Here is a 20,385-nt window from a genome sequence, read left to right on the forward strand (position 1 = left end):
GCCCACAGAATTGGTTTAGAGCAGGTCACCCATTCTTTAACGCTCATCATGGGCCACTCTGAAATCATGATTTCAGTGATCAGTGCAAACCTTAAACTAAACCAAATACTGGCCTAAGCCACTTGAATATTACTGAAACACTTGGGTAGCATCACATGCCTCACAACCAAATTCTGTAGTTTGTGATACAAAAAGCAATCAACACCAAAAAAACCCAACCCAAAACAACACATTTCAAACTCCTGAAAAGTCATAAGGCCTTAAATACCACTAATACTTACAGGCAGATATTGCACCACAGTGCCATTTTGCCTCCCTGCAGCCAGTTGTTTTCCCTTTGGGCTCCAACACACTAGGCAAAAAAGGGAAGAATTTCATTAGCACTAAGGAACTGGAGAGTTACAAGGCCCCACAAAAACAGGACCAATAAATTAAAACTGCTATTTTTTCCACTAAAAAAAAAACCAAAAAACATTAAGCTGAATCAAACAAGGAAGCATCCAGTTACAGAGAAGGGAAGACTACACAGGTCAAAACCCATCAGGTGATGATGCTTATTTGCATGTTTTCCTGGAAATGAGTCAAGGCTGAGACAGCACAAACCACAGGTGGGCACATTTGATAACTCACAAGGTTCAGCTGCTGCAATCAACTGAAAAATAGTAATTCCATTGCAACACATTTTCTGAGTCTCACTGAGTTTAAACTCTTTCATTCGGTGAAGAATTTTAAGAAGCCTCCTCCTGAGACAAGCAGCTTGTGTTTATACACCTCTCAGTCAATGTCTGCTCTTCAGTGTCCAACATTCCAAGTGCCCTCCAAGGCTGCCACTCACCAGATGTGACAGCAGCAGAGGATGGGAGTGTGGCATAGACCTTCACAGAGTCTGTGACCTGCAGGACAGAGATGCTGCCATCGGACAGGCAGATGGCCACCATGGTGGGATTGGCAGGGTTCCACTTCAGGTCACTGACCACAGCTGCACTTCCCGAGTCCTTGGACATTTTGTGACAAGCAAATGCATGTTTCTGCTGTTTTGCCTTTTAGGAAAGACAAATACATGAGAGAGTCAAAGTAGAGCACAAAATCAAACTCTGCTGAAGTCATAGTTCAAAGCAGTTTTGACCTGCCTATAAATTAATGACTGATAAAAACAAGCAAATTTTGAGTTTATTGAGAACCTCCTTTATACAACAACCTTCACAGAGACAGAAAATCCCACCCCAGCTACACCTCTCCTCTGCTGTATTCTGATAAAAAAGCCCAAACCAAAGCCAAATTCACTTAGCATATGCTGTACCTGATTCAGGAATGTGCGGACATCAAAAAAGCTGATGAAGGACCCGACCTCACTGGACATCATACAGACAGACAGGGTGAGATTGTCACAGCTCAGAGCCAGGTGCTGCATAGGAAACTTCATGGGAACCACAGTACCCTGAATATTCTCCACTTAAAACACAAAAGGAAAAGAAGATGGAATGAAGGGGACGAATTTAAATAGCAAGAGTTATTCTTGTAAAACAATACAACAAATTTATGCAATAATTTTCAGTCCCAGTAACAGCAGCTATCAAAGGTAACACATAGAAAAACAGAATAAAAGCAAATCCCTTCATCTCTATCAATACAATCTTAGGAGTTGCCAAATGTGAAAACGACACTTTCTTTCCTCAGTACCCTCAGAAATAATAAGTGGAAAGATTTTTTGCTTTACTTATATGTATGTACAGAGTGGAATAGATACTAAGGAGAATGAAAACCATTTTGCACCCAGGTGGTGGAACAGTGGTTGCTTCCCCTCTCCTGGCCAGTCATTTAGTCAGAGCAGGTAACTCAGTGTGAAAACTCCCTCAGTGTGTCCCTCCAGTCACACACATCCCTGACACATGCACAAGCTCACAGCTCAAAGAATGGCTACCAAACCAGCAAAGAATGGCTACCAACCATTGTTCTTGCCTTCCCACACAAGAAAGCATGGCAATTCAAATGCCCCTGACAGAGAATGGCAAGGATTATAACATGTATCAGAAGCCAGGAGCTCCATGTCATAAATCCCATATAAACGTGTCCCTGCCAAACCCATGAGATTTTAAGTGTGCCTTACCAATTTTATTGGGATCTTCTCCCAGCTGTTTCTGCAGGATAAGATCTCTGGTGTGGAAGATCTGCAGGCTGGTCCCTCCACCAGCAAAGACCAGCCCATATTTGTTGGACACTGTGAGGAGGCTGGAGCGCTCTTTGGGAAGATCATCAGGAGCATCAAAGATGCGAACCTTCTTCAGTGCTCTGAACTGAAAATCCTGTTTGAGAGAGTTGGGAAGTAGCTGTTCACATGCTGCCCAAGAGGAACAGTTTACTTTGGCTTCTCTAAGACTTAAGTAAGTGCAGGAGCCTCTCCATGAGAGCTGCAAATCCCTGCCACACACCCAGGCAGCCTCTGGCCACTCCATCACATTTTCTGTCTCACCCATGAAAGAATGATATCACACCACATTTTTTTTCAATTGGTTACCTCCCACTTGTACCCAGTGCCCATGTTCATAAAATCTGCCTGACATCTGACCTTCTCAGAAGCACACCAAAACGAGACAAGGGATATAGAGGAAAAGAGAAAGGAATAAAGAAAAGATGGGACAGGACTGAACAAAACTTGCTGCTACAAGGCTCCTATATGCCAGTAACTCCAGCCAAGCACCTGAGTTATTCCCAAATAACTGCCACTACATAAGTACATTCCTGCAATCTAAGGAGGAGGTAGGAAGTCATAAACTTCTGCAAAGCAAACAGCCCAACTACCCTGTTTTTGAGGGCAGAACGCAGCTGCCCAGAGACCCATATCCACTCCAGGAATCCGTTCCCCCATGTCCTCTCTTACCGAGCCTCACAGTAACACTGGGTGACACAGGATGGGCTACACTGGCACCACACAGCAAGACTTCTGTTCACACTGCCCCATTGCCACATATCCCCAAACCAGGAGATTCCCAGCACAAGGCATGCTGTCAGGATAATCTAGAAACATATCACTCTTCTTTCAAAACAAGGTTCCTCCAATTCTCCTTCATCCCTGAAACTGGTCGAGGCCAGGCTGGATGAGGCCTGGGGCAATCTGGTCTGGTGGAAGGTATCCCTGCCCATGGCAGGGGTCAGAACCAGATGAGCTTCACGGTTCCTTCCAACCCAAACTATTCTGTGATTCCCTCCCCAGACATTAAACACCCCTCTTACACCAAAACCATGCCAGCCTTCCCTTTTCCACCCCACAGGCTTGTACCACACTATGCTGGAAAGTCCTCAAGTATTTCAAAGTTCTCAAGATTGCCCAGAAAGGGTGCGGAGGAGACATTCCAGACCCGTTTGGACGCACTCCTGGGCCACGCGCTCCGGGATGAACCAGTCTGAGCAGCGAGGTTTGACCAGATGACCCACTGTGGTCCCTTCCAGCCTGACCCATCCTGGGATTGTTTCACAAACACTTCAAGGACGTCTAAGAAAGCCCCGCCGTATCCCGAGCCGAACCTGCCCCGGTTTGTCACGGCCACGGTCCCGATCAAGCCTCCTCCAGAACCCAACACCTTTCGCAGCCCAGGCCGAACCGTCTCCAAGCCCCGTTCCCCTCCGGCTGCAAGCCAAGGGCCCCCGGCCCGAGTCAAACAACCTGTCAACCCTTCCCCGTCGGACTGCCCCTCACCCTCCCACTTTTCCCGTGCCTCACCTTCATCTCCCGCTCGGGGATCACGTCCATGTCGTCCCCCATGGCGGCCCCTCGGCCGCAGTCCCGCCGCCCGCGCCCCGCCGAGACAGCCGCGCGCCGCTTCCGCTTCCGGCGGGGCCGCTCTGGCCACGGCCCTCGATGCTCCGGGTCCTCCCAGCGGGTCCTCCCCTGAACGGCTGTGCCTAATGAGCCCTCTTTGCACAGAATCAGATTGAAAAGTGTCTCTGAAACTATCGAGTCCACCCTGTGACCCCACACCGCCTTGTCACCCAGCCCACAGCACTGAGTATCGTTCCTTGAACATCTCCAGGTCACGGTGACTCCTCCGCCCCCCTCGGTCAGCCAGTTCCAGTATCTAATCATCCTTTCTGTGAAGAAATTCCTCGCAATGTCCAACGCGAACCTCCCCTGGCTCAGGTCAAGGCTGTGTGCTCTCGCCCTGATTCTTCCACACGTTCTGAGGCGCTGGCAGCCGCAGGACGCCCGTGCCCTGCTCCGTGCTGAGGGGCCCCAAGGAAGGACAAACCCCGGGGATGAACAGAACCCTGGGATGGACAGAGCCCCTGGATGGACAGAGCCCGGGGATAGACAGAACCCTGGGATGGACAGAACCCTGGAATGGACAGAGCCCCGGGGATGGACAGAGCCCCGGGATGGACAGAGCCCCTGGATGGACAGAGCCCCGGGATGGACAGAGCCCCTGGATGGACAGAGCCCCGGGGATGGACAGAACCCTGGGATGGACAGAGCCCCTGGATGGACAGAGCCCGGGGATGGACAGAACCCTGGGATGGACAGAACCCTGGAATGGACAGAGCCCCGGGACGGACAGAGCCCCGGGGATGGACAGAGACCCAGGGATGGGCTCACACCGGGTATGGACAGAGCCCCTGGATGGACAGAGCCCCGGGATGGACAGAGCCCCGGGGATGGACAGAGCCCCGGGATGGACAGAGCCCCTGGATGGACAGAACCCCGGGATGGACAGAGCCCCGGGGATGGACAGAGCCCCGGGATGGACAGAGCCCTGGGATGGGCTCGCACTGGGGATGGACAAACCCCAGGGATGGCTCTGGCTGTCCCTGCCAAGCCATGCTGGAGCCTGGCAGGCAGCTGCTCCCCTCCAGCCACCAGTCCTTGGTGAGGGGCTTTGATGCTTTTCCCCTATCAGAGATCCAGTGTCTCAGGCATCACAGAAACTCCCGTGTTACAAGTGACGCTCAAGGGTCATTAAATTGAACTCCTGAGCCTGCACAGGACAACCCAAGAATCCCACCCTGTCCCTGAGAGCCATGGCCAAATGGTCCTGGAGCTCTGACAACCTCAGGGCTGTGCTCAGCACTCTCTGGTGAAAGAACCTTTTCCTGATTCCAACCTAAACCTCTCCTAGCACAATTTCATGCCTTTCTCTCAGGTAAAATCCTGCTCCCTTGGCATGGGCTGCAGTGGGAGCACAGGGATGCTCTGGGTCAGCCCCTGTACAGCTCCACCGTGGTGTGGCTGAGCTGCAAACACAGAAGCTTTTTGAGATGGAGCAGCCTTATTGTGCTCCAGGACCACACAAAAGCAGAATGTGGGGGCTTGATCACACCAGGTCCCTCATTTCTTTACTTTTTCAAGTTTTGAGGGGTTCAGCTCAAACTTGGACAGAAATCCAGCACTCAGCCCTATGGAGACACTTTGAGAAGGGCTGTTCCCAGCTCTAGCAGGTCATTCTCTTTTCCAGGACCAAAAGGGACAAGGATTTCCACAAAGACAAACAATGGCTTGGGGCAGTGACCTGAGCTGTGGCAAACCACATCCAAGTTTCCCTTGTGTAATATGCTTCCTTTATTTTCTAGCTAAACAACAGCTTCAACACACAGCCAAGAAAAGCAGGTGCATTCCCAGAGGCTACCAGGCAGCAAAAAGCAGACATGGGGCTGTGATCTCAGGGAAATTCTGGCCTTTTGAGAAATACATGGAAAATGTGCACCCAGTCATTCCCCAGGAAACCTGGTCTCCCCTTTTGATAACTGACATCAGACAAGAACCTTGGGCAATTGCTTCAAGAGCAGAGAGAATAATAATAGTAATACGTCCTTCAAGAGAAGCATTGTAAGTGTCTGCTCTCAAACAAATTCCTTAAAGCAAGCACTGGCACCTGCTCTTTTTCAGTAAGTCAGAAAGAAGCTCCAGCTTTCAGAAGGTGGCCTCTGCATTTCATCACACCAACTCCATGGGTTTCAGTCAGTTATTACAGATAAAGATCAGATCAAGACAGTCCAAACCTATCTCCAGGATCTGTTTAAGGGTTTATATTAACAGACTTGGAAACCAGCTCCCTTAATCTGCAACCAATCATATGGACCAAGCTTCAGAACAGATAACAGTAAACACTGATACACTGCGTAGCTTCAAAAGATTTATTTTTCAGTCCTTGAAGTAGACTGGTGCTGCTTTTGCTCATAATTTTTCTGTCCGTTACAGTTTTGGTTTTAATAGAAACATTAGTGAGAATGTTTTTGTGGTTTTTTTTATTTATTTATTTAAAAGTGCAGCCTTTGGCAGGAACAATCAGCCTAGTAGAGTTAATCATCTGTATTTCCTTTTAAAAATGTACTTACTAAACCATGATTTTAAAAAAAGTTAAAAGCTGTCAAAAGCATTTAAAAGAAGAGTTGGGAAAGGGCAAAGAGCAAACACCTGGATTCCAGAAATTGTGTATGGAACAAAAATCACCACAGTACCCCAGAGCATGGATAGCACAGTCCCAGCTCATAATTCCATACTTAAAGCCCTTCATATTTGGCAGATTTAAGAGCTCATCCATCAGGGAAATTGATAGACCCAGGGGACCAGGCTGGAACACATACAGGAGGTCTGCAAAAAATCAGAGGGACAGAGCAGCTGCCTGAGGACAGTTCCTCATCTGCAACTGGTCTGGCTGGGCTCAGTTTGGTCACTCAGCTTCCTTTCAGCTGGAGGTTTCACTTGGCCCAGGCATCCTGTGGGGCTGCAAAGGTTTCTGGACTCCATGGATGGGGCAGACAATCACCCGTCCAGAGGTTACACTCCTGGTCAGACCCAAGTCATGATTTTTCAGGAAGGGGGTCCCCAAGGTGGCTTTAACCATCCTGACTTGCAGTGGCTGGTCTTGAACCCCAAGATCTGCCCACAGGATGAGCCCCCACAGCAGACAGAAGCTGTCCCTGCGGGCAGTTGTGCCCACTCCGATAGGCTGTGCAGGCAGACCTCTGTGTCCAAGCACATTCCCACATTCCCCTTACTATCAGACAGATGTGGGAGCCTGATTTACATTTTGGGGAGGTCAGGAGGAAAAGAACTAAGTCCAAAGTAGGAACAGGAGGATCGAGCAGAGAAGGCACTTATTTCTTTGCACCCATGAAGCCACTTTCAGGGGCTTTGTCCGTATCTAGCAGCAAGGACCATAAGGAGCCTGTCATGACAAGCACAGCTCTGAATCCATACGCTGGGAACAAAGTAGCTCCTCGTCTGAGAAATGCAGGAAGGGCAGAGGAAAGAGTAAAATCATAGGATATTTTTTGTTCTTTTTGGTCTCACATTACACTTGGTGCTATGACTTCTGTCTAACAGATCAAGTTGGCTAAGGGATGCAGCATAAAGACATGAGCTGGAGGTCTCCAGCTTCCCTTGCTGTTCCTCTAAGGCAGGTTAGTTAAAAACTAGGACTGTCCACAGAAAAGAGTAACAAAGCACAGGTAACCTCTGTTACAGACCAGCAAAGCAAACAGTGCCCATTTTACAGCCTGTTCTCTTCAAGGGAGGCTGGCTATGTCTCTCTCTGGAGGTGGACCAGAAGGTTTTGGGTTGCTTTCATTGGCTTTTCCTTCAAACATCATGACCCTGCAAAACACAAGAGATATTGACAATTTTTGAAAAAGCAAATGCATATTTATCCATCATTGGGGGTGGCATTCTCTGCTGAAAAAGAGCATCTGGCTCCCCTACAGAGAGCACTCGATAATTAACAAAGCAGGGAAAGCCAACAGAGGGCAGTGCTGCCAGGCTGGCTTTCCCGGCAGCTACCAGGAGTAGGTTCCCAAAGTCTCTGCCAGCTTTCCTCTCAGAGCCCAGAGGATTAGCACATTTTATTTAGACAGCCACTTCCGAAATCCCCTGGGCACGCACCGCATGCCAAGTGTTCCTGATGCGTAAAAGCAAACAGCACTCCTGGCCTACCTTGCACACAACCACACAGCAGAACGTTCAGAAGCCAACACAGAGCAAGCAGCAGCAATTACAGCCAAGGGAGAGAGCAAAAACAAGGAGCAAGGCACTGGCTGTAGGAATCTCAAGCATTTTGCAACCACTAGCTCTGTCTTCCTCCCTGAGGGCTGCAGCTACACAGCAGCCTCGATCAAAGGGCTGTACTGCTCTTAGGACAAGTTTTACATTTCTGCTCCTGCTCTACAGGCTCCAACAGACAATGGGGTGCCTGTTAGCAAGAGAAGGGACTAGTTTGTGAAAGCTGCTGCAGCTGGGAGGAGGGATAGAAGATACAGGACAGGCTGCAGGCTCAGTCTGGGTCTGTAGAGAAAAAGGAGGAGCAGGGATGTCAGAAGTCTGTGCTTGGAAGAAGAGCATCACAACAGACACACAGCACACAGTGAGGAGAATCTGCCAGCAACCGTGTCCCAGCTTAGAGAAACCACATGAGAGGTGGGTGCAAGATCCTTCCTCCCCACCTGCCTGGAAGCTGGCTGTGTTTCTAAAGCTGCCATCAAAAAGGGGTAAGGAGGATGGAGAGTATCAGCTCCTATTCATGGTGGTTTCAGATACGAAAGCAGGGCCAGCCTCTGAGCTGTGAAAGGCTTCAATGGGATGGAGATGGAGCCAAGCAAGTGTTTAGAAGCCATTTGTTAGAGCAGCAGTTTCAGAGCCCTGTTGGGAGGGCAGAGGGGGCCGTGGGAGGCTAGTGCTGGCATCCTGTACCACAGAAAACTCCCAGCACAAGCCAGCTGTTTTAAGCACGTGTCCCATCTTTATCTACCGCCTGTCCCTCCAAGATCAGGCAGGGATAGAACATCCTGTGGGAAACAGGAGCCAGCACTACTGGTGCTGGCAGGACCATCATTCACTCAAGTCCTACCACCATCCACAAGGGAAGTCTGTGTCCCCAAAAGCCAGCAGGATCCTCAGGGAAGAGACGGGAAGAAGTCCTGCGGTGCTGAATGCCTCAGGAAAGGAGGGGGATGGCTCCCATGGAGCAGGTGGGAGGAAGCCTGTGCTAACACAGAGCAGGCAGCTCTGCTGGGAGCACTCGCCACGGGCTTATAGACCCTCATGGCACCCTGCAGACTGCCCTGCACCAGGATCCTCATCTCCCTGCATGAACACTGAGTGTGCACAGCTCCAGCTCCACCAGACAGAACAGCTTGTGCTTCCCAGCTTCCCAACAGAGCAGCTCGGGTGCTGCTGCTCTCCCCAGCCCCATCCTGGGACACTCACAATTTCAGCACAGCAGAGCGTTTCCCAAGCATCACATTGACAAAGTCCTGGTACGAGATGGTGTCGCTGACCCCTCCAGTCACCTCAGAGATCATCTTCTTCAGTTCTAGATGGGTCTTCGGAGCCCCCAGCTTCTCCATCATCCTTTTGACAGACATCAAATCTACAAGAGCAAGGCAATCGCTGCTGTCAAGGGGTGACCCCACTGAGCACAGACCAGCCCTAGGGACAGAGCCATGAGTTCCCACCTGAGACCGCCTCAGCTGTGGACTCCGTGGCTGACGGCATGAAGCTGTTGCCAAAAGCCACAATAAACCTGCCAGTGCAGCTCACTGCCACTCTGCCCAGTACAAAGCATCATTTCCCAGTCATGCAGCTCAAGATAAAAGCATCACACACTCAGAGAAGAGAAACAGCTCTCCAAGTGCCCCAGAGACACGTGGGGACAGTGCTCTCTAGCTCAGATTGTGGTGCCAAGAATCACAAGGATGGGGAGGAGGGAAGCAACACCAGGGTTAAAGCTGGAGACAAACAAGCTGTGGGGAGCAGACGCCCCTGCCCATCGCCACAGGCCATTTCCTCCCATTGCACTGCTGCCTGCTGAGACCTGCGGGCCCCTTCCCTCCGGAAGCCCTGAGCCAGGCCCCTTCCAGCTCCCCACAGGCTTCACTTCAGCTGGAAGACTTATGGAGGAGGGGAAGGAGGCAGCCACCTCCTGGAAGGGCACAGTGCACAAGTGATTACACTTCAGTAACTTTACATTACTGGTGCTTTCTGGACCCAAAGCAGGGCTGCTCAGCCGAGCCAGACTCACACCCAAGTCCTTCGCTTCCCTCTGCTCCCCTCCTTGCAAAACAAAGAGCTTCTCTGCACCAGAAGTGCTCATGGATTTATACAGCTCCTGTCTCAAGCCAGGAAAGCCCTAGGATTGTCCAAGTCCTGCAGCTTCCCAGCTCTGAATTCCCAGCTTTGTAGCAGAGGATTGAGATGAAGGCCTCAGTGGAGAAAAAGGGAAAAGAAAAGAAAAAAAAAACATTTAGAGGAGAGAAAAGTGGAGGAGATAAACAGAACTTTGGGAGAACTGCACTGAGAAGAGCTTAGATCTTGAAATAGGCAAGGAGAGACTGAGAAAGCTGAGAGGCAGGGGCTGGAGAGCCAAGGAAGCCCCTGACTGGCAATCAAGATCCAAGAAAGGGTGGACATAGGAAAAGCCCCAAAGTTTTACCCCTCAACATCCATGAAAGAAAGAAAGCAGCAGATTCAGCAGCAGACAGGCTGTGGCTCTTCCAGCCCAGCATCCCTGAGAATCACTCACCAATCTCGCCTTGGTTGTTCAGGTCAAACTCCATGTATTTCTCTGGAAGAGACACAGAATTAGGTTAGCAGGACTCTACAGCAGGGGAGCGTGCAGGGCTTTGGAGCACTGCCTGCTGACAGCACTGAAATAAAAAGCATTTGAGGATAAGATTGATGCAGTGCTGAACGCAAAGTTTAGAGGGGGAGACCATCTCAAGGCCTGGTTTTAGCACCCTTATCTCAACTCTAGGGCTCTGGAATTAAGTGCTCTGTAATTGTGGCTGCTTTTCATTTAAGCTGAAGGAAAACACTGGCATGAGAACAAGGTATCAGCTGGCTATGAACAGCATTAAAAGGTTTCCAGCCAGAAAAACAAAGCCCTGGAACAGCCTCCCAGAAGGAGTAGCAAGGAAAACAAACCCCTGAGCACTCCCGAGATGAAGCTTGATCGGATTAGAAGGGGGATTATATGACGCAGTTGCCTGCAATAATGAGGGACAGACTCCACAGTGCTCCCATCCAGAGCAGCACCTGCCAGGAAAGATGCTCAAGGACCACATCAAGAGGGCAAAGCCAAGAACATGCCTGGGCACAGTGATGCTGGAGCAGGTTGTTTGCCCTTGCAGCCTGCTGTTAAACACTGCTGACTTGAGCAAATCCAGCAATGTCAGAGAGAGGCAGAGCCTGCTCCAGAAGGTCTGGTTAGCTTTGCAGGACAAAAACTCACATGCTGTAACAGGCAGAGCACTGATTTGAGCTAGAAAATTCAGGAATTCAGTCCTGTGCAGTTTCTGTCCTTTGAAGTGGCACACCTGAGTTTCCTACACACCCCCCCACCCCTTGCTAGCTGTTCCCCATTTATACTTTAAGCTCTTCAGGCATGGATTTGTTTGTCTTACAGACCATACTGCTCCCAGCACCGCAAGGGGCCCCCCATCACCTCAGCTCTACTAAATGGAAAGAGCAAGATGCCTGCTGGCACCATCCATCCACGCTGAGCTGGAGAAATCACCCTGCAGTGAGCACTCACTCCCCACAACAGCTTTGGAGGACTCAAATTAACCAAACCCTTCCAGGCCGCTCCTTTGCCCTAGAAAGGAAAATGGAAAAGAGCTTTTGCCTCTGCTGCAGGGACACCAGCATGAATATGAACAGAGAAGTGGCAGGCTAATTTAAGGAGTCGAGGGGAAGAGTGGTTATTTCACACATCAGAGTCTTTCCAGGACCTGTGCTTCCAAAGGAAATTATTGGGTTAACTGGATTGATGGGCAGGAGGCAAAGGAGTGGCTTGGCATGTCTTCACCTGGGTCTCAGCCCATGGATTACTGCTGCCATGAGCTGACCAGGACAGACCTGCAGAAATAGCATGCACAAACCAAAGCTGCTCATGCTTCAGGCTGGAGTAAATGTCTGCCTTTAAGCACCAAGCAACCAATCCTAGAAGAAATCAGGGCTGTAACACAGATGTTTAGGGGCCAGAGTGATGTTGATGTGGGACTGCCTCTCCAGAATGACCTTGTGCATTTGAACTGCCACCTCCCTTACCAGGGTCAGGCACCCTGCATATGCCTGGGGCACAAACCCTGCTCTGCCATGTCCATGCCCAGCACACATTTTCTTTTCTTCTGAGCTGACACTTAGCCAACAGTACAGAGAACAGAGGCAGCTTTACATCAGCCTCAGCTCACACATTCATGTTTCCCTCCCACCCCAGCAGCAGGGATATAGTGGGGCAAAAACCATGCATGATCCCTCCCTCAAAAATACATTTACACAAGTACTGCATGGGGGCTCAATCTTTGCCTCCCCCAGGCTGGGAGAGGGGTGGGGATGTGGGAAGGACAGCAGAGAAGAAATATTCCCCCCGTCATCACACAATGAGCTGATTGTTGGGGGAGCTGGAGGAGGCCTTGGGGGAGAGGGACAGGCCACGGAGACAAACTCACGAGGCAGCAGGAAGACATGCCAAAGGCTCTCGTTACAGGGAATTCTGCGCCTGTGACCTACAGTTGCAATGTTTGAAGAGCCCCAATTGTGATGGGAAAAAATAATGTGGGGCTGCAGCCAAAAGCCAAAGCTACACAAAAGGCAACACAAAGAGATCGGAGAGCACAGGAGGCTCCTCTGTGCCCAGCAGTGCAAGGGATCACAAAACGCCAGCCAGCTTCTTCCTTGCTGGATTGCAAAGCCAAAATTCAAAGGGAAATAGCAGACAATGTCTGAAATGGAAGCAAGGTCAGGTTTTATTTGGTTAGATCCAGGCTGAGCACAAGCCTCGAGGCACTGTGACGCAGGCATGTTTTCTCAACTGCCTTCAGCCACTGCTTGGAAAGAAAGCGGGTACACCAGAATAACCCTGCCAGATCTTATCCTGTAACCAGTCTGGGGACAAGCTCCAGAGGACTCCAGGCTTTTGAGCTGTTTCTCTATCCCTTGTCCTAGCAAAAGGCCCAAACCTAAGAACTAGATCTGCTGACCCACTGGAGTCAGGCTTTGGCCAGAACTAGACATATCAGTGCTGTTCCCTCTGGTGTCAAGGGGCTGGGAAAGGACTAAAGAAACTTTTGGAGAGAGAAAGTCCCCAACTCCTCCAGAAAGCAGCTGACACTTCTGCTTTGTGGAATGAGGCCCTCCTACTTACTGAGGAAAAAAAAAAAAAAAAAAAGTCCAGCTACTGCACAGTCCATTATGCCAGTTAGCTTGCTGAGTAACTAGTCAGAGGCCATCCTCCTCTGCTGCTCCCCAGGGTTTTGCCTGCATAGCAGGTTTTGCACTAACAGCAGCTGCTAGGCAGGATGTCTGCAGGGTGACATGTCCCTACCCTGCAAGTGGGAGAAGTACAAAGGTTTGTGTGGAAAACATCTCTCCAGAGAGTTTTACCAAGTCACACAAGCAAGGGGAAAGGCATCCACCCCAGCTCAGTCACTTGTATTTGGCAGAGAATCTCCGGCTGGTGAGATCCAAGAGCTGAGGAAAATAATCTGGTTCAGAGCAAACAGTAAGGTTTAAAGGACACGGAAACCCTCCAGTCCTCACCTTTGAACACTGCCAACTTCTCCTCCAGGTCTTTTTCATTACTGAACTTTGGGTCACAGAGAAACTCCTAAAACAGAAAAAAACCCACAAAAGAAAATCTCGAGGTTAAAGAGGCAAAGGAAAACACCCTAAAGGCCACCCTCAAAGGCAGCATGAGCCAGAAGACTCACACAATTCCCAGAGTCACAGCTGAGCAACAGCACCAGGTGACTTGAAAATGGGCTGAATCCCTCCACACCTTGTCATTAACATTCCAGTGCAAGGGGAATCCCTCTGATGTCTCAGATTTCCCACTGGCAGTTTAAGGGAGGACTGGACCCCACCTGGCTTTGGCATAACTGTATGAAAGCCCCTGTTCTTGCTCACCCAAAGTTTCAGCTCCCCAGATCTCTGCCTAAGCACACTTAGCATGTGGATTGGGCACTTATTCCAGCAAGGGCTCCTAGTCCTTGCAAAAAGCACTCTTATCTCAGATTTCAAACTCTTAGATAAACTCAGAGGGCTTGCAAATAGAGCAGGCAAAGTTTGCAGAATGTCATATGCCCAAGAGGACACGGATTTTGAGCTTAGGAACTCTCTCATACCAAATATCCATTTTCTCCCTCTACTGCTCAGGCTGGAGAAGAAACCCTGGATCACATCTGGTCACTTGTCCCTAGCACCACCTCAAAAACCTTCAGACACCCAAAAGAACAGACCACAACTTGCACAGCCAGCTCTTCTGTTGTGCTCTGCCATCAACACTCTCCACAGCTGTGAGCAGCAGGGTCTTGCTCCTGTCCCTGCCCTCCCACACCACCCAGCTCCAACCCAGCCCAGCTTAATGACTCGATCTGTGTTCAGCAACAACACCACATTCTTCAGAGTAGAAATCATTAACATCTGCACAGCTTATGCATGGCCGCTCCAGGACAAACCCCTCCAGGGGTTAGTGGATGGAGGGCTGAGGCTGTTCCCCACTCTGGGAATGTGTGCCTCACCACTACTCCCCATGCTCATGGGGAAGGCAGCAGTGGTCACCAAGAGCCTTGTGTGATGATCACTGCTGGTCATCCTAATCCTGCTTACTGTGTTCTGGGTCCCACACACCTGGAGCTGCTCCCTCCTTCCTCACTGGGACAGGGGAGCTTGGACTGCTCAGGGAGTTCTCAAACCTTCACTGCCAGTTATCCACTGCTCTGGCAAGACTTTTACCTGCAGCTGATTTTACGGTTTTGTAGGAAGCTCACTAGGACAGAAGTGACTGCCACCGCCTCCTTCCACCCCAGAAACTCCAGATGGAACACCAGCGACCATGACCACCAACCCAATGTGACACTGGCTTCCCTCATCGCCGTGGTCACCAACTCAAACTGAAAGCTGTGGTGAAATGCAACATTCCCAGTTCCTTCTTTTGCTCTCCTTTGCCAACTCAGTTTTGTTTAGCTCAGTTATTTCTACCCAGGGGTATTATTTCCCAGCCCAACACAAAGGGCCCAATTCAGCTTCGAGACCTGGGCTCAGGCAGCAGCAGGAGTCACCAGAGACCAGAGTAGTGTTACCTTGCTGCCATCACCCCTGGATAGCCTCTGGAGAAAGCAAACATCACCGAAAAACAAAACAGGGCCAAAACAACTCCTGGCCACCAGGTCACAGCTTCATTCCTGCCCTGCAGGAGCAGCAAGCAGCTTCCACCTCCCAGCAGGACAGGGAATGTGAGGGCAGAGCACAGCTTCTCTCTGGGAGCAAGAACCAGCACAGAAGTGGTGAAGCCTGAAGGGAGTGCATCCATACGTGATGGCTGAGGAACACATGCTCAGGAGCCCATCAGCCCCTGGCAGTGTGATACAAGAGCAGCACAGGTGACACTGCACAGAGGATTAGGACTCAGTTCCCTTGTGTTTCAACTAGAGGAGGGCTGGAGAGCCCACCAGCACCACAGCTCTGCTCCAGGTGCAAGGAAGCAACAAGGGGCTGTATTTGAAAGGCATTCCACTCTCCACATTGTGTGTGAGCTGGGCTGTGACTGTGATAAGGAAAACACTCACAATGGCACACAGGAATTCAGTCCCCAGGGCCTGTGACTCAAACTCAGAGTGGCTGAAGTTCCTCCTAGAGCCCTTTGCTAAAGTTCCCATTTTAAGGGCCATGTTCTATTAATAAGAACTGCTTTAAAAGCCTCTTCCCCCTCCTGCCCTGAACAGCCTTTCTTGAGCTCTTGAGACTTTTCTAAGCCAATAAACTCAGCCAGACAAGTCCCAGCTACCTGCAAGACAACCTGAGCAAAGCCAGATCCATCCTTGCTCCCCAAAAAGGTGACTCCAACTGGCAGGCCAAGCTCTCACTGGGATGTTTAAGTGCTGAATGCCAGCCACCCTGCCTGCAGGGGCTGGGAAGGGCCGAGGGATGCTCATGCCTGCCCTGGATGGGAGAAGCAGGCACCTGCCCTCTAACAGGCTGAATTCCTTCCCTGCAGCCCAGCGCATTAGAGGGTAAAACAAGGTTGAAACTAATCTGTGCTGGATTAGACCTGCCACCTTGATGCACGAGGCTGGACAATGTGATTGCATTGCCCCGAAAGAGGGGAACAACCAAGAGGGGAGCCCAGAGGAGTGCTTCAGGCTGGAAGAGAGAAGTCTGCACTAGGACTTGGCTACCAGCAGCACATGTGCACTCTGTGTACTGCCTGCCAGACCCGTATCCCAGCGAGAGCTCTGGGGTAGAAACCAGCCAGGAAAACAGGGCTGGAGGGAACTAAGTGTTAGGATGAGACAATGAGATTAAGCCTGATAGGAATTTGGCCTGATAGGTTTTATTAGGAGTGCTTGACTGTTTTACAGCCTTAGGGCTCTTCAGCGCTGGGGAAACCCCCTGCCTGGCTCCAGCCACAGTATCAGCCCAAGTTTCTGTATCAGCTGTTTGTCAGGGAGGTGTGAGGCTGTTTGCTGCACTCCCCCATGCCACACAGAGCTGGCAAAGCACAGCAGCGTGGGGGTTGCTGCCCAGAGCACGATGGCTTCTGAGGATCCATGGGCATCTGCCACCCGTGCTATCTGCAGCTTGGTTTTGAGCTGCTCAAGCCACATCTCGTAGTGCTGAGCCAGCACACAGGGCAGCCAGGATGCAAACAAGCAGCTCTGTCAGTGGGAAGTCACGTAGCTTGTTTCATTTTTGTCATCCAAACCTCAGCCAAAGGAAAGGCAGTTTAGGGGAGAGAAAGGAACTTGTTCCCTGCTTGGGAACAGCCCTGAGCCCTGGGACACAGCAATGGCACAGCAGCAGCATCCCAGGAAGCACAGCTTCCCAGACTCAGTCCTACAGCTCCTACCAGCTTAAAGGATGGTGCATCCACCTTGTGCCTGAGGGATGCTGGAGAAGCAGAAACTGCAGCAGTATGTACAACACATTCCCATCATCCTCAGCCTAAGGGCCAACATCACCTTGGCCAGGGAAGGAGATATATTAGACCCAGCTACACACCTTGGTGCAGGGTGTGCTGTCTGCCTCCCAGCAGTAGGTTACAAAGGCTCCTTTTTAACAAGGTGCTTTTATTCTACACCTTATGCCATGACACCTCTTTCTCCACTCTCATTCCACAGCACATCCTAATTTCTAGTTAATTGAGTAATTTCAATCGACTTCATTCCCCCTCCAGTGACCTAAACTTCACTTCTACTGTCTCACTGGTGGAGCATATTGCCACTTTTCATAGATTACTCAGTGTGAGGGCAAGGTGAGCCCACCTCCTCAGGGCTCTCATCTTGTACAGCAATTTGATTTCTGCACTTGTAACACCAAGGTACCACTGATTAAAACACCATCTAGAAGTGCTAGAAATCCCAGCACTGTTTGCTTCAAGGTTAAAACCTTCTTTTCACCCTCAGAACTGCTCTTAGCTGGGAGGGATGCCAACAGAACTGCCCCCACAACCATGCCAAGCAAGGGACAGGGTAAGCCTGAAGCTTGGGGGAGAAGACCTTGCCTGACCCTGGCATGAAAGGCATGAAGCCCAGCGCACTTTGCACTAAACCAGGAGGTGCCAATCCCCCTGCTCAAGGCTTGCGGGACGTCCAACCATCCTGGGCAACCCATTCACCCGCTGTAATGAAAAGCTAAGAGTGCTGGAGTCAGCCCTGAGTAACAGAAACTTCTCATTCCGGGAAGAAAAAGTTGAAGTGCTCGATACAGAAGAGGGGAGGTTAAAGTCCTCCAGGAGAACAGTAGCCCCCATTCTTGCTGGAGCACGTTTCCAAAGGGAATTTTATAGCAGCCAGCCCCCGGGCGCCCGCCAGCCCCGCCGATGTGCGATGCACAGGGAGGAAAGAGCCGCATGAGAGGGCAGTATCAGGAGCGGAGGGGATGGAGAGCGATCCCCGTAGAAACCGCGCTTCCTCTCCAAAGGGGTTTGGGCAGAGGGGTCGGCGGCTCTTCCTGCACCCACCGCCCCCCCTCCTCCTGTTCTTCCTGCCCCGCCCGTCCCCTCCGCAGCCCCCTGCCCACTGGGGTCAGGTCGGATCGGGTCGGGATGCGGCCCCGTCCCCACCTTGTTGATCTCCTCCAGCCGCCCGTCCTGCGGGGCTCTCCGCAGCCCCCCGCCGCTCGGCCGGCGCGGAGCCGCCATCGCACCGAGCCACCCCGAGCCCGCCGCCGCCTTAAATAGGGGCGGGCAGGGCCGGGCCGAGCCCTCCGCCCCCCGCCCTTAACCCATTCCCCGCCCGGCGCTGGCAGCGGGCGGGTGGCGGTGTCCGCATCGCTCCGTGCCGGGATAGCAGCGCGGTACCCGCGGTGAGCCCGAGGTGCCCGAGCATCGGGGGAGGCACCGCCACCTCTGCACTTCCCGCAGGAGCCAAGGGACCGGCTCCCTCTGCCCGCACCGCCCGCCGGGCTCGGCTCCGGGACACCGGGGATCGCTCCGGGGCTGTCCCGGGGAGGGCATCGCCCCGCCGGTACCCGCGGCAGAGGGACAGGGGCGGGATGGTACAGCCGCTTCCAGGCGCTGGATAAACCCTGGAGCACGAGCAGCAGGAAAAGGGATGGCCCGAGGGACAGTCACGGGGGAGGTGATGCGTGTCCCGGCCATGCGTGTCCCGGCCAGGGTCGCACGCCCCCGCGGCGTCAGCCTGACGCCTTATGTTAAAATTATGCACTAACGTGGAGTTCGGAAGGAATTTTCGGACATTTGACCCTTACCACCCCAAATGCAGCCGCATTTCAAGCCCTGCTCTTTAAAAGCAGCAAACTCAGGTACAGTACAAACTCAGTACATCCTGCACAAGCTCCCTGGATAGACAGCTGTGTGTTATATTAAGAATTTTTAATGGATACAGCTCTAGGCAGGTGGCACCAGCTAAAAACAGAGTTCCAGGGAGAGCAGGAAGCAGCGTGAACTACATCTTCAGCAGCAGGCACACAGCAAGGCTTGACATTTCTGTAAGAGCAGCAAATCTGTGTGCTCACTGGAGATGTATAATTGTCCTCCCAGAGAGACACTAAGTGGCCATGGCTCCCTGCCTCTGGCCAAGCCAGATCACGCTGTGCTCTCGCTGTTCCATGGTTTTGCTTTCCCAGAGCTGTCCTTGGGCAGCAGCAGGGGAGCTCCTGCCATCACACCCCCACAGCACTGCAGCTCTGGCGCCCCACTCCTTGGGCAGCTTTTGTACAGAATTAGAAGGATGATAGCTTTGTTCTCAGTAGGAAAATCCTATGTTCCTTCCAGGCCACTAGACCCACCAGAGATGTTGCTGGGGGAATTCAACATCGGTGGCAGCAATTTTACATAAATTACACAAGACTTCAGCAAACCTGCTTTGTGAGCAGAAAAGCATAGGTAAAACCAGTTAAAAAATGAAGCAAGCTCTAGCCTGGGAACTCGTTTCTGGTCTTATGGGAATGACTTCAGCTACCTGGAGTCATGGCACAGCCAGCACAAGGTGGGCTGAGCCAGGACCTGGCTTGTCCTGCAGCCCAGCCCACATGGGAGCACAGAAGAACATAAATGCCTTTCCTTTAAAGGCAATACAGCCACTGAGTTGTGCCACCCCGTGGGAGTGACACAGGCAGGAGCGGGTGTCCAGCTGTTCCCCATCCAGTCCACACTGGCTGCACAGCCTGCTGCCACCAGCCAGCTCCTCTCCAGTGGAACACAGGTGCTAATGTGGGGCTGTGGGTGCTGCTGGTCTGACACCTCCCTTGCCTACATCTATGGCACCCAGCCCCTGGGACTGGTGGCAATTGGCCGTTTATAGCCATGCCTGGCGACATTCAGTGAGCCAAGCAGAGCTGGCTGTGGCCTTGTGTTACCCTGGAGTGAGGGAGCAGCAAGACCCGAGCTCCTCTTATACTGAAGCAGGCTGAGGATGTCCCACCTGCCTTCCAGGAGCTGGGTGAGGATCCATCTTTGCCTCTGCTTTGTTTCTGCTCATTAATTTAGCCCTCCCTGCTGTGAACTCCCTTCCCTTGGTAATCAGGCAAGCTGTGTGCCCTCCGGCGAGCAGCTCTCTGCCTGGCTTCACCAGGATTCCTCTCTGCACCTCTGTGACCACAGCCCATGAACATAACACTGCAGGGTGCTGTGCAGCAGGACCAGCTTCCAGCCTGTGTGTGAGAGCCTGTCTCTTCTCCTGGTGCAAGAGGGAGTGCCAGGCAGTACAGCTTTGGATACATTACATACTGGGTAAGCTGTCCCTGCCCAGTGCGCCGTGCTGCAATGGGAAAGGAGGGATGGAGGAGATCTGTGAGGATTCTTTGTTCACTCTGCAGTGAGACCAGCCCTGGAATGGCTCCATATCCTGCACAGAAACATTGATGTTCCCTGGTAGGTGGGTGTCCCACCATCCCAAGGACAGAGGTGGCGGCTGGAGTCATGCTGCAGAGTGCCCGGGTGT

At 51.7% G+C, this 20,385-nt stretch overlaps 2 protein-coding genes across 2 annotated transcripts in view; both read right to left on the minus strand.

Moving 5' to 3' along the window:
* The window catches only part of NUP214 (nucleoporin 214), a 38,492-nt gene extending 34,732 nt beyond the window's left edge, over positions 1 to 3,760 (minus strand). The window contains exons 1-5 of the mRNA XM_062505721.1: positions 3,719 to 3,760; positions 2,108 to 2,303; positions 1,301 to 1,452; positions 836 to 1,040; positions 282 to 352 (exon numbers count right to left, since the gene is read on the minus strand). Coding sequence (XP_062361705.1) covers positions 282 to 352; positions 836 to 1,040; positions 1,301 to 1,452; positions 2,108 to 2,303; positions 3,719 to 3,760 — 666 coding nt within the window. The remainder of the gene's footprint in view (positions 1 to 281; positions 353 to 835; positions 1,041 to 1,300; positions 1,453 to 2,107; positions 2,304 to 3,718) is intronic.
* A 3,737-nt stretch (positions 3,761 to 7,497) lies between these two features.
* AIF1L (allograft inflammatory factor 1 like) lies at positions 7,498 to 18,122 on the minus strand. Its single transcript, XM_062505733.1, has 5 exons — positions 18,045 to 18,122; positions 13,523 to 13,589; positions 10,506 to 10,547; positions 9,191 to 9,353; positions 7,498 to 7,585 (listed from the first exon to the last, which is right to left on the minus strand). The coding sequence occupies exons 1-5, from the start codon at positions 18,120 to 18,122 to the stop codon at positions 7,498 to 7,500; spliced, it is 438 nt and encodes a 145-aa protein (XP_062361717.1).
* Positions 18,123 to 20,385: the final 2,263 nt, after the last annotated feature.

The sequence above is a fragment of the Cinclus cinclus genome, chromosome 19 (genome assembly GCF_963662255.1).
Source record: "Cinclus cinclus chromosome 19, bCinCin1.1, whole genome shotgun sequence".
Taxonomy (NCBI): Eukaryota; Metazoa; Chordata; class Aves; order Passeriformes; family Cinclidae; genus Cinclus; species Cinclus cinclus.